Source organism: Aythya marila (genome assembly GCF_965140915.1).
Source record: "Aythya marila genome assembly, chromosome: Z".
Classification (NCBI taxonomy): domain Eukaryota; kingdom Metazoa; phylum Chordata; class Aves; order Anseriformes; family Anatidae; genus Aythya; species Aythya marila.
In genome coordinates, this window is record NC_139080.1 from 29,115,904 (window position 1) to 29,128,392 (window position 12,489).

At 38.8% G+C, this 12,489-nt stretch overlaps 1 protein-coding gene across 1 annotated transcript in view; it reads right to left on the minus strand.

The window, feature by feature from the left end:
* Window positions 1-5,483: 5,483 nt before the first annotated feature.
* Window positions 5,484-12,489, minus strand: part of LOC309890403 (histone-arginine methyltransferase CARM1-like) — a gene marked incomplete at both ends in the record, with an annotated part of 67,693 nt that continues 60,687 nt past the window's right edge. Inside the window, 4 exons of the mRNA XM_082784223.1 lie at window positions 5,484-5,577; window positions 7,293-7,430; window positions 9,132-9,221; window positions 10,734-10,819. Coding sequence (XP_082640349.1) covers window positions 5,484-5,577; window positions 7,293-7,430; window positions 9,132-9,221; window positions 10,734-10,819 — 408 coding nt within the window. The remainder of the gene's footprint in view (window positions 5,578-7,292; window positions 7,431-9,131; window positions 9,222-10,733; window positions 10,820-12,489) is intronic.

The window sequence follows — 12,489 nt, forward strand, 5'->3', positions numbered from 1 at the left end:
CCGCGCCTCACGGCACCGCGCGACAGCGTGAAGCCACCGGCCGTAAAGCACGGGGAGGCCCTTGCCCTAGGTCGGGGGCGGCGCTGGGCGGGTCCTGTCAGGGTGCAGGGGCGGGAGCGCCGCAGCCAAAGGGCCTCGTGTCAGTGCTGGAAACTTCTGCAGGCATAGTCACAGAATCGTTAAGGTTGGAAGCGACCTCCAAGGTCATCTGGTCCAACCGTACCCCTACCACCAGTATCTCCCAGTAAACCACGTCCCTAGCACCACGTCCAACCTTTCCTTAAACACCCCCAGGGATGTTTACACCACCACCTCCCTCAGCAACCCCTTCCAGTGCCTGACAGTGACTGCTCTTTCTGAGAAGAAATGTCTCCTCATTCCCAGCCTGAACCTCCCCTGGCACAACTTGAGGCCATTCCCTCTAGTCCTATCACCAGTTACCTGTGAGAAGAGACCGATCCCCAGCTCCCCACACCTTCCTTTCAGGTAGTTGTAGAGAGCAATAATGTCTCCCCTGAGCCTTCTCTTCTCTTCTCCAGACTAAACAACCCCAGTGCCCTCAGCCGCTGCTCACAGGACTTGTGTTTCAGGCCCTTCACCAGCTTCGTAGCCCTTCTCTGGACATGCTCCAGGGCCTCGACAGTAGGCTTTGAGATACTACAAGATACTTCTTGTAGTGAGGTGCCCAAAGCTGAACATGGCACTCGAAGTGCAGCCCCACATCAAAGCAGAGTACAGGGGGGCGATCACCTCCCTGGTCCTACTGGGTACGCTATTCCTGGTACAAGCCAGGATGCCATTGGCCTTCTTGGCCACCTGGGCACACTGCTGGCTCATGTTCATGGGAGCATCAACCAGCATCCCAAGATCCTTTTCCTTTGCACAGCTTTCCAGCCACTCTGCGTGAAGTCTGCAGCACTGCATAGGGTTGTTGTGACCAAAGTTCAGGACCCAGCACTTAGCCATGTTGAACCTCATCCCATTGACCTCTGCACATCGACCCATCTTGTCCAGGTCCCTCTGCAGGGCCTTTCTATCCTCTGGCAGATTGACACTGCCCCCCAGCTCTGTGTCATCTGCAAACTTACTGAGGGTGCACTCAATTCTCATGGACTTCTGGCAGTCCAGGTGGAGCAGCAGGTCTCTAACTGTTTCTACCTGAACTGTGCAGGTTTCTTCTGCTCCTTGTCCCAGAATTCCAGGTTGGGAGGCTGACGGCTGAGTACCCCAAGGTCTTACTAGTAAAGACAGATGCAAACAAGGTGTTTATGTCTCCACTCAACTTATCTTTTTTCTTTTTTTTTTTTTTTTTTTTTGGTGGTGGTTTCTTTTCAAGTACTAAGACCTGTGAAATCAATTAAGGCATTAGAAAATTCATTGTTATGTTCAACTTGGTTGCTAATAGTATGAACACCTCCCAGATAATAAAGCAGTGAAACATTTGAATGTCAACCAGAGATGTAAACTCATGATGAATGCACATTTGAGCATTCATCTGTTTTACAAAATAATTATTGGTCCCTTAAGATTCTTCAGGTACTTTACAACAGCCTGTAGTTGTCATGATAATTATTGACCTAATCAGGTCACCAGGATATTTCCACATATATGTTCAGAGTCAGTATGGATGTTCTCATGTCCATTAAAAAAAAATAAAAATAAATAAAAAATAAATAAATCTCTTTTCTAGATGCTGTTTTGATTTCATAGAGATAAAAATAATTAAAGAACCAAAAGATGGAAATTCAGAAAAATCAATTTGCCATGTATGTACAATATATGTAATAGTGAAATTCAGTATTATCAGTCCATGTCGCTACCAGGAGCCTGATCTCAAAAGCCAAATTTACATTCAGATTATTTTAAAATTGTGACTCACTTGCATAATTGTGTATTATTCCTTGAACATGAGGTTTCCAGCTTTATATCATGAACATGGTTTCGGGTCCCTTGGAAGATGTGTCAACACACTTGAACTGGCTTTCAAATCATTCTCTCTCTCCACACTTCCTCCAGAATATAAAAGGTGTTTTTGTTGTTGTTGTTTTTAGTCTTTTTTGCCATAACAGCACAAAACCCTGCACCACAAACACACTTGTTTGCATCTCTGCTTCTCCATTTGCAGTATGCCAAGGACCTCTTCTCTGGACCATTTTTAGGCACTGCAGGAAGAATTGAGAAGGGGGAGGGGGAGGGCAGGGCAGGGCAGGGAAATACCATGTTTCTACCCAGAAAGTTCTGTAAGCTGAAAACAGTGCATTGTACAGGTTAAGGGTGGGTTCCTGAACACTCAAAATCACCAAAGCTTCAAAGCAGGAAAGAAGATACTGGAGATATTCAAAAGCTGTCTTGGAGATACTCAAAAGTCATTTGGACATGGTACTGGACAAACAGCTCTAGGTGGCCCTGCTTTAGCAGGAAGGTTGGACCAGATGATCTCCACAAGTCCCTTCCAACAAGAAACTTGTCCTCTACTGTATTAAATGCTACTGGAAATGTCCTGTTGAGACTGTTGTGACAATTACATTCATACACTAACTTCAATGGCTTCACAGTCTTAACCATGAAGTTCATGTTGCATTTACAAGTTTCACAGTTTTAGAGACTACTTTTGATAATCTAATAAACTATCTTTAAATGGCTATTGTCTTGGAAAAATGAGAAAAAAAAAAATCCTAAACTGTTTCTTAATTACTTTCAGCAGGGCTCCTTAGCTAAGAAGGTCTTTTGATCAATGTTGTGTGTTACTTCTCAAAAGAAGGGTCAGCCTTGGTGCAGCTTTTCATTCAGACCCGCCTTGCATCAGCACGTGAAGGGCTAGCAGGTGATTATGTTTTGCTAGAGATATCATTGCAGTTATGTTTGTGATAGTAAAATTATCACAGAATCACAGAATTGTCTAGGTTGGAAGAGACCTCAAGATCATCGAGTCTAACCTCTGACCTAACACTAACAGTCCCCACTAAACCATATCCCTAAGCTCTACATCTAAACGTCTTTTGAAGACTTCCAGGGATGGTGACTCCACCACTTCCCTGGGCAGCCTGTTCCAATGCCTAACAACCCTTTCGGTAAAGAAGTTCTTCCTAAGATCCAACCTAAAACTCCCCTGGCGCAACTTAAGCCCATTCCCCCTCGTCCTGTCACACAGACCAACCCCCACCTCGCTACTGCCTCCTTTAAGGTATCTGTAGAGAGCAATAAGGTCGCCCCTGAGCCTCCTCTTCTCCAGGCTGAGCAAGCCCAGCTCCCTCAGCCGCTCCTCGTAGGACTTGTTCTCCAGGCCCCTCACCAGCTTCGTCGCCCTTCTCTGGACCCGCTCAAGCACCTCGATGTCCTTCTTGTAGCAAGGGGCCCAAAACTGAACACAGTACTCGAGGTGCGGCCTCACCAGAGCTGAGTACAGGGGGACGATCACCTCCCTAGCCCTGCTGGTCACACTGTTTCTGATGCAAGCCAGGATGCCGTTGGCCTTCTTGGCCATCTGAGCACACTGCTGGCTCATATTCAGCCGACTATCAACCATCGCTACCAGGTCCTTCTCTGCCTGGCAGCTCTCCAACCACTCATCTCCCAGCCTGTAGCTCTGCTTGGAGAAGTCCTACAAGGAGCGGCTGAGGGAGCCTGGAGAAGAGGAGGCTCAGGGGTGACCTTATTGCTCTCCAGAGGTACCTTAAAGGAGGCAGTAGCGAGGTGGGGGTTGGTCTGTGTGACAGGACGAGGGGGAATGGGCTAAAGTTGTGCCAGGGGAGTTTTAGGTTGGATGTTAGGAAGAACTTCTTTACCGAAAGGGTTGTTAGGCATTGGAACAGGCTGCCCAGGGAAATGGTGGAGTCACCATCCCTGGAAGTCTTTAAAAGACATTTAGGGGTAGAGCTCAGTGATGTGGTTTAGTGGAGTACTTGTTAGTGTTAGGTCAGAGGTTAGACTCGATGATCTTGAGGTCTCTTCCAACCTAGAAATTCTGTGATTCTGTGATTCTTTGAAATTCTGTTTTCTATTCTATTTCTAATTCTATTCTGGAATAAAGTTGTAAATGTCATAAATGTAATAAAAGTCATAATTGTGAGTGCAAGCTAAATTTCAGTTAAAAAACCACACACACACACACACACACAAAATAAAAAAAATACTCCCTTATTATGCCAATCACTTTTTTATTATTGTTATTATTACATACATGTACAGTTACAGATTGATTTTACATGAAGACCAGTAGGTGTATTAGGTACTGAACAGATTTCACTGTTGTTGGCTGCTCAGCTTGGTGAGAATCTCATTTTTGTTTTCATGTGCCGTATTATACTATGTTCTAGTCATATCTAAAATGGATGAAAAAATAAGATATTTATAATAAAATACACAGTTCTTTGACACCTGACGGAATTAGCTAAATTAAAAAAGTAAATAAATTCTAATACAGCTTTTCTTACTTTACTCTGAAGAAAAAAACTATTGACAGCTTTATAATATTTAATATGGGTTTTTATGAAATTGGAAGTATTGTAAACACAACACTCAGACAATGCATGGCAGAGAGGTCTCACTGGAATAAAAATGTGTGCTTGGAATGAAACTTTGTGCTGTTACTGTATTAAATACAGTGTGTTTTCAAATTTATATTGTAACTTTTCATCTATATCTGCAGCTGTGCCACAGGTGTAAAATGCTGCCAAATCCACAAACAGCTTATTTTACAAAGGCAGTGACTTTTTATCTGCTTATATGTATACCAGTTCAGGCCACCGGTTTACAGAAATAAGTCTACTCTAGTTTATTTTTGCCCTATGCTATAGAATTTGTATGGAGTTTTTCCGAGTGAGCCAAAAATGGTACAGAAATAAGTATTTGAATCAGGCGTATTCTGAGGCAGTGATGTAGAAAAGCATTGGGCTGTTTGTGTCAGCTACGTACTTCCTTCCCCCTTGAAGAAGTTGTAGAAGCTTTCGCCTGAAATCTAAATCAAGTGTTTCCCACCATGCGTGACAATTTGCATGTCCTAGTCTAAAATACAGGTTATACGTTATTTTTTTTAAACCTTATGAATGCTTTTAAAGTTATGTTTATAAAAAAGCACTTATTTATGTTGACAAATAAGCACTTTTCTTTGGGGAAGTCTGTCACTGCTTTTTCAACTCTTCATCTGAAAAACTCAGTTATGGGAAGGCAGGGACAAAATGAAGAACGATCAGTAAACAAACAAGCAAACAAAACTATAATGAAGACTCACACGGGAAACCCTGTGTTTTCTATTTTTCTATGTGTTTTTCTATTTTCTATGCAGCCTAAATAGAATAATGATTATATAAATAACTACTGCTAACACAAAACAAAAATACACTCACACCTGTAGAAATTAAATAAATCACAAGTTCAAAAACTTTTTTTATATAGTAAGTGTGTTTTGCTTTCTGTCACACAAGATCTGATAACTCTACTTTGATTCATTAAATACAATGTTGTATTTTAGTCAAATGCATTTCTTACCTAAAAAATGGATTCTTTAAATCAAGAGTGTTACCAGATTTAAATCCTGTCTGGTCCACCATAGCCACAATGTGAATATCGTAACTTTGTCTGCATCAGAAATACAAGTATAAAAGGAGATAATGGAAATAAATTATAGTTAAAACTGTAATATCTTATGTGAAAAATATCAGTGTAGTCGCTCTCTGAATAATTACCATTTAGTATTACAATCAAACAAAATTACCACTTAGTATTACAATACATTTATTTATCAGTGCCAGGGCATGATTTTTTAACCATATCTAAAGAAGAATAATTTATAAGACGCGTAACTGATATTTAGTGTTTGCATATGAAAAAACACTATCATTTTACATTATGGTATTCAGTAGTGAAAGTTCTTTTTCTCTCTCTCAAACAGAAATACTATAAATTTCTAAATTAGCTGAGTAAGTCTTCATGATCAAAAATATCTTATTGGCCAAACACCATTAGGTTTAGTCTTTTTATAATCCCAGGTTTCATCTGAAAAGATATTCTTCACATACCTTTTTGCAAGAAACCAAATTTCTGAAATGTAAACAGGAGTGACTGAGCAATGGAGAACATACAAAAAGGCTGAAGCTGACCAAAGCTTCTCTTACACAGAACTGCAAGTGCAGAATTACATAAAGATGATATCTTGATTCTAGAAGCAAATTAGCTTTGTAGTGGGTTTTAGCTCTGTGCTAAACTTGGTTTAACTGCTCATTCTAAATCTGGCAAGGTCAGTAGTGCAGGTGTCTCTGAGCCATGCTCAATTGTAGATATGCCTTACATATTGACATGTTTACAGCAGTGGCTGTGTGATCATTTTGTGGCATACAGTGTTTCTTTTGTATATTAAAATACTGAATAATTTACTTTTGAAAGAAGCATATGAAGACCTGTATTTGTTATTTGTTCCATGAGGAGTTCCTAACCAGATGTTGGCATTTGCCAAATGTCACATAAAGCATTAGTTACTTGCATGACTGAAGAGCCTTTGAATATTTCCTTTTGCCCACTACCCCCCTTTTTTTGGCGGAGGCGGGGAAGGAGATTCACCTTTCTGTATAGAGAAGGTTTTGGTTTGTTTTCTATTAAACCCACATATATATGTAAACAAACCAGGCTGCAACTTGTATGGTACAGGCTCTTGACAATAATTTTCAAAGCTAAGTATTTGAGTGGAGTTTCCAAATGTGATTGATAGCAGAAGCAGAAGAGAAGCACTCTGGTGAGGAAATATGCCCTTCCAAAAGCAGTCATTGTCATTAGACTCAGTGGAAGGACTAAGAGCATGTGAAAGCACTATTAAAGAGGGCAGCTTGACTATAGGATTTTTTTTTCCCCTCAGAATTACAAAATATCGTGGATTGGAAATCAACCCCACTTCTGCCTATCTCTGCATGGAACTTGGTGGGAGCTGAGGGATTATGTCAGGGCTTCAGGCAAACAACTAGGCTGATGACTTAGACATAACGCTAACTGAAAAAAAGGTGTGGAAAATGATTGGACATGACCTAAGAAAACTGTTGTGTGTGATAAGAGAGCTGGCAAAAGTTACAGGTAGCATTGTGAGGGACAGCAAAATTTCACAGGTGTTCGTGGAGGAATTATGTGAGAAAGAACATTACACATGAGACCTTTTGGTGAGTAGAGTCTTGCAAGGCCAACAGTGCTTATGTGGATTTATCAGTTGGATTGATAATAAACATGAGTACAAGCGTGCTGAAAATTAACTGTTATTGCTTGTGTACCTCTAACACTTCAAAATCTGCTTAGGAAGCTTTTACACTTACTGTTTATTTGCAACAAACAAGATGGTGCCTGAGAGAGTTTCCCCTTCTTTAGCAAAGAGTGGCGTCTGAAGAAGGCAGCGTACCTGATACCAGTGAGTGAGAGGTTCTGTTGGTGCAGTTGACAACCAAACGGTTACCCTAAAACAGAAGAGAGGAACTATGTAGAATGGACTCGCCAATCTTTCAGAAATGATTATGTGTATGTGGCTTTTCATAACTGCTCATAATGAAGTTTAAACTCTAGTACAGTCCATGGGGCAAGCAATTCTATGGAATCACTCTGTAGTGAGGAAATAGTGAGGAATTTGTCTGGAAATTAATACATTAGGCCTTAATTTCTTTCTTAGCTCATGCTGTGCACATCAACACAAGACCTGGGGACCAATTATGCAGATTAAAAAAGAGACTCTTCAGACTCCTATTCTCTCTTCTTTCTATGCTCCCAGGACAGGAAATACTGATTTTTCTCCCATTTCACCACTTAGATCGTAGAATCTTAGAATGGTTTGAGTTGAAAGGGTTTCAATTAAAGATTATCTAGTTCCAGCTCCCCTGATGTGGGCATGGACACCTTCTACTGGACCTGGTTGCTCAAAGCCCCATCCAAATTGCCTTTAAACAATTCCAGGGATGGGGCATCCACAGCTTCTCTGAGTAACCCGTTCCAGTGCTTTACCACCCTCTGAATGAAGGATTTCTTCCTAATACAAATCTACCCTCTAAGAAATTACAGGAAAGAAAGGTTTCTCCTGAACATGGCAGTAGAATTCTCTGCAGTGGTAGTTTTATCCTTAAGAACACTACCCAAGAAGCTTCTGTATCTAGTTTTCTCTTGGAAAACATATTACAACAATTTTCCTGAAAGGTCTTGTAGGTGTATAGAAAAGCATAACACGTGTCCTAGTGTTGTGAGTTTGATCCACTGAGATTTCAGATAGTAAGGCAAAGAACTTCTAGAGTTCTACCAACATGAAAGAGGTGCTGTTTAATCAATTTTCTACTGCAAAATCGAGGCCTTCTGAGCTAAGGATTTCAGTTAGTTCCTGTAAGTCTGCTATTTTGTCTATTGTTTTACGTCATGTGGAGTTTTTAGAGTTTCTTTTAGGATTAAAACTGTTACTATCAGTTGTTAAAATAAATATAAATGCCATATCATTTTTCTCTTTTAATGGATATACTATTCTGAATTCTTGTAAAACCTTATTTCAAAGGCTAATAAAGGGCATTTATCAACACAAATAGATGAAAGTGTATTTTAAAATATTTTGAAAAAAAAATACTTCATCTAAAACTAGACCTATTTAACTGGAATATCAATAAATCTTATCTAAAAGCTAAATATAGTTAACAGAAATCTATATACTGACTACCTAAGTTTACCTAATTTTCCCCTACTTCCTATACCAGTTCTCCACATTTTGAAATAAGTACCTGGTGCTGCAATGAAAATTTTTCCCAAGCCTGGTGAAATTCTCTACATTTCCATTCTGTCAATTGCAACTTGCAATCAGCTCTTGTTTTTGCCCACAAACAAGACCAGCACAAATAAGAAAAAACACCTCGTATTTGAATGCTGCTTCTTTACTTACAATGTAAAATATAACATAATATATAATATTATGCAGAAACAGATGTATGGAACAGTATAAATACATGCATTATGACCCTCAACAAAATCACTACCATCTGAGTCTTGCTGCTCCGAGTTACCATATTTCTTGTTACCTCTAGAAGGCATTATCTTAAAATAACAAAGGGCATGGGTAATTACATTATAAACCAGCTCTGCAACAGATAAACTTCTAATTATGGCACACATTGTATGAAAGAAGTACTCACAGTGACCCTACAAATGCCACATCAAACCAGAAGGCCAGGCCATGTATTAGTCCAGACTGCATCATTTGGAAAACGAACGGGATTTCCACTCTATAGGAGGAAAAAAAAACAAAAACAAAAACAAAAACAAACAAACAAACAAAATCAAAAACAAAAAACAAACAAACAAAACAAACAAACAAAATGAAAATCAGAATGCTGCAAAAGTAATTTCAAAAAAAAAAACAAAAAGTACGGGAAACAAAAATCCATCAGAAATATGTTAGTGAAACCTACCCTATATTAATTTATATATTGCCATTCTTAATCAGTTTATGTCTCAATTTTCCACATATTAAAAAAAAAAAAAAAAGTTCTTTTTCTCTATATCAATAGAACTAACCAATGGCACTGATTTGGCCTTATTTGCCCATAGAACCAAACATGTCAGTATGTATGTGTTACTGCATCATTTGTTACATCACTGCAGGATGTTACAAATACAGCAGTTCAGTCTTTCCAATGGAAAAAAATCTTATTCCCACTGAGGGATTTGAATTTAGTTTTGAACAGTAAAATGCTCCACTACAAATTTAACAAACAGGTCTACTACTGGAATCAAAAGCTAAAAACTGAGCTACCCAAACAAGAGCTGGAACATTTTCACTTCCAAAAGAAGTATTACTGGCTATGCAGTTTTAGCCAAATCTCACTCACTGTTGCAGAAACATATAAAAACTAGCATTCAGATAGAACTTATTAGTCCTCCTGAGAACGACTGAAATAAGTCAACACTAGCCAGCTGAAACTGGAAAGCAGATCTCCAGCTGTCTTCCCCTCTCACAACAATTCCTTTCCTTCACTAGACCATGCAATTAGTTAGGAGTCAGGTTGAGAAATAAGCAGTTCAGAGTTTCAAAGACAGTATATGATATCTTCCTCTGATGACGATGTCTTGCAAGTACTTGTAGTACTCCCTCAAGTTCTCCCATAAGATACATTTTATTTCTCTAAGGTACCAAGGACGAAGCTTCTCTCTATAACTCTTGGACACAATGAATGTAGGTCATTGCAAATATAAGACCTTCCAAGGAAAGATTTGAAGGATCTCTGGAGGGAAGAAAAGAGGTGCAACTGGCCCCTCTTACACAATAAATGTAGTAAAAAAAAAAAAAAAAAAAAAAAAGAAAAAGAAACACTCAAACAAACAAACCAAAACCAACAGAAAACATACACAAAAGTGGCTTGTGATGACCATCTTACCCAGAATATTTGAGGTCTTTTAGGATGTCTAGCTGGAAAAACAACTACCTTGCCACTGTATCCTAACAGACAAAGCTTGGCAGCAAACTGACTTCTAGAGTCCAGTTTATCCCTTTCAGTAAGAATCTTCTAAACTTCTTTACTGTTTCACAGACTCACAGACTTCTCTGCTAACAGTAGACAAACCATCCTGCAGATGAATGTTCTGGTACATTACCAGAGGTGTACTAACCATCTTGGCATGCCACCTTCCCTCCTCCACACCCACCGCTAATCAAAACTTTCTCTGTCTCCCATCATTAACCATCAAAAGCCAATCACAAAAAGGAAAAAAAAAGTAGGTTGCTGGTGTCTGCTAACCTACGCAAATCTTCCTCTACAGCTTCTTTGAAGTTAATGGTGTACTTCACTGTCTGGGCCATCAGAATTCTCATGTCAAAAGTATCCTAATGGGGGAGAGAGGAGATGAGGAAAGGTAATATGTATTACCATTCAGTTTTGTCAGCATATACTTGTTAAACATATACTTGTTAAACAGCATATATCTGTTAAACAAAATGGGAAGAAGACACAAATCAAACTTCACCCCAATAAACCCATTGTAAATATATTTTCATTTTTTTTTTAATTTATTTTAATTGGCCCTGGAAACACTGTTAGATGTGAAAACTCCATATCATCATCAGAATTCAATATACTAGATATCTTATGTTAGCTATTTGATAGCAAAGAATGTTTTATTAAGCCAGAAACAAAACCAAAAAAAAAATAAAAATCTGTCCCTACATTGATTAGATAACTTATAAAAATGCTGTGATTTTTTTTTTGTTCTTATTTTTTATTTTATTAAAGCACACAGTTTGATGTGTTCTTATGCACCACATAGTTGGATAAACCAAACTAAGAGACTACGACAAGACTTGAAAATTCAATAGTGAAGTATAGGAAGCAAAATTAATGCAGACTGCCTTCTAGAAACATGTTAAGAGCAGATAGTCAGCAAATGGAACATTTCCCTACATTTTTCTTTCTTCAGTCACATGCACTAACCCTTATTTTAACCATTACTGTTCACAACCAAGTAAACAACTTGACAAGTAAAGCAAAGCCTTAACATAAATGCTTATATCATATCCTGCTGAATGAGAATTGAAAAATATCTATAGAATAAGAGGAAACCAAAGAGATAAATGATTATTTTAAAGAAAAAACAATTTAACAAAGCTTTTATTGATACATAATTTTATGATCTTCAAGGGAAGAAAATGCCAAAAGCCAATCATCAATTCATATGGGATGGAAAGATGTACTTCAATCCTACAGATTACTCCATTCTCTAATTGAAAGCTAAAGAACCAGCACTGAGATGACCATGCTATATAATCAAAGATATGGCTGAAATCTATGAATACAAATGAGAGAGTTTTCTTATTTCACACAGTAAAAGCAAGAGAGTGCAAAAGATGGCAGCAGTAGGCTGATTATCTTTCCAGATTCCTTCACGCAACAGCAGTTATACCTCTATCATTACTTAAACTAGTTAGCATAAATCCAGCCCAAATTTGCTGCAGTCAGATTTCTGAGAGAAGACCTTTACATTGTGCCTACACTAAAGCATTAAACCAGGCTGTGGTGGTGGGGTAACTCTTTTGATTTGTGGGTGTTTTTCTTTGTTAGACAGATCAAAGAAAGAGAGCATTAGGGGCTAGATACAAGTTACCCATGAAGAAAGTACATTTAAATAATTTAAAAGGTTGTTTCATAATGCAGAAATGTTTTTGTTTGGACACTTCCTATTTTGGTTTAATTTGTGGATCAGAGAAAGGAAGGGAAAATCCAAGGTCAAGTTACTTGTTTAAGAGAATGAAAACTGAGGGAAACTAGTTGCATGTTAGGAAAACAGATGTGTTCACATGCTGTGGTTCCCTAATGCATGCATATCTAGACCTGTTACTTACAGCAAAACCAGGAATATCACATACAGTTGTTAACCTCTCGCAGCAGCTCTGTTCACAGTTCTCACAGAGTGTGTTGCTGGCTCTTTATTCAGCAGCCACAGAGCTCTGTTAAACAGGGAGTCTATGGTACATATAGGATTTTGTGGAGAGAATAAGGT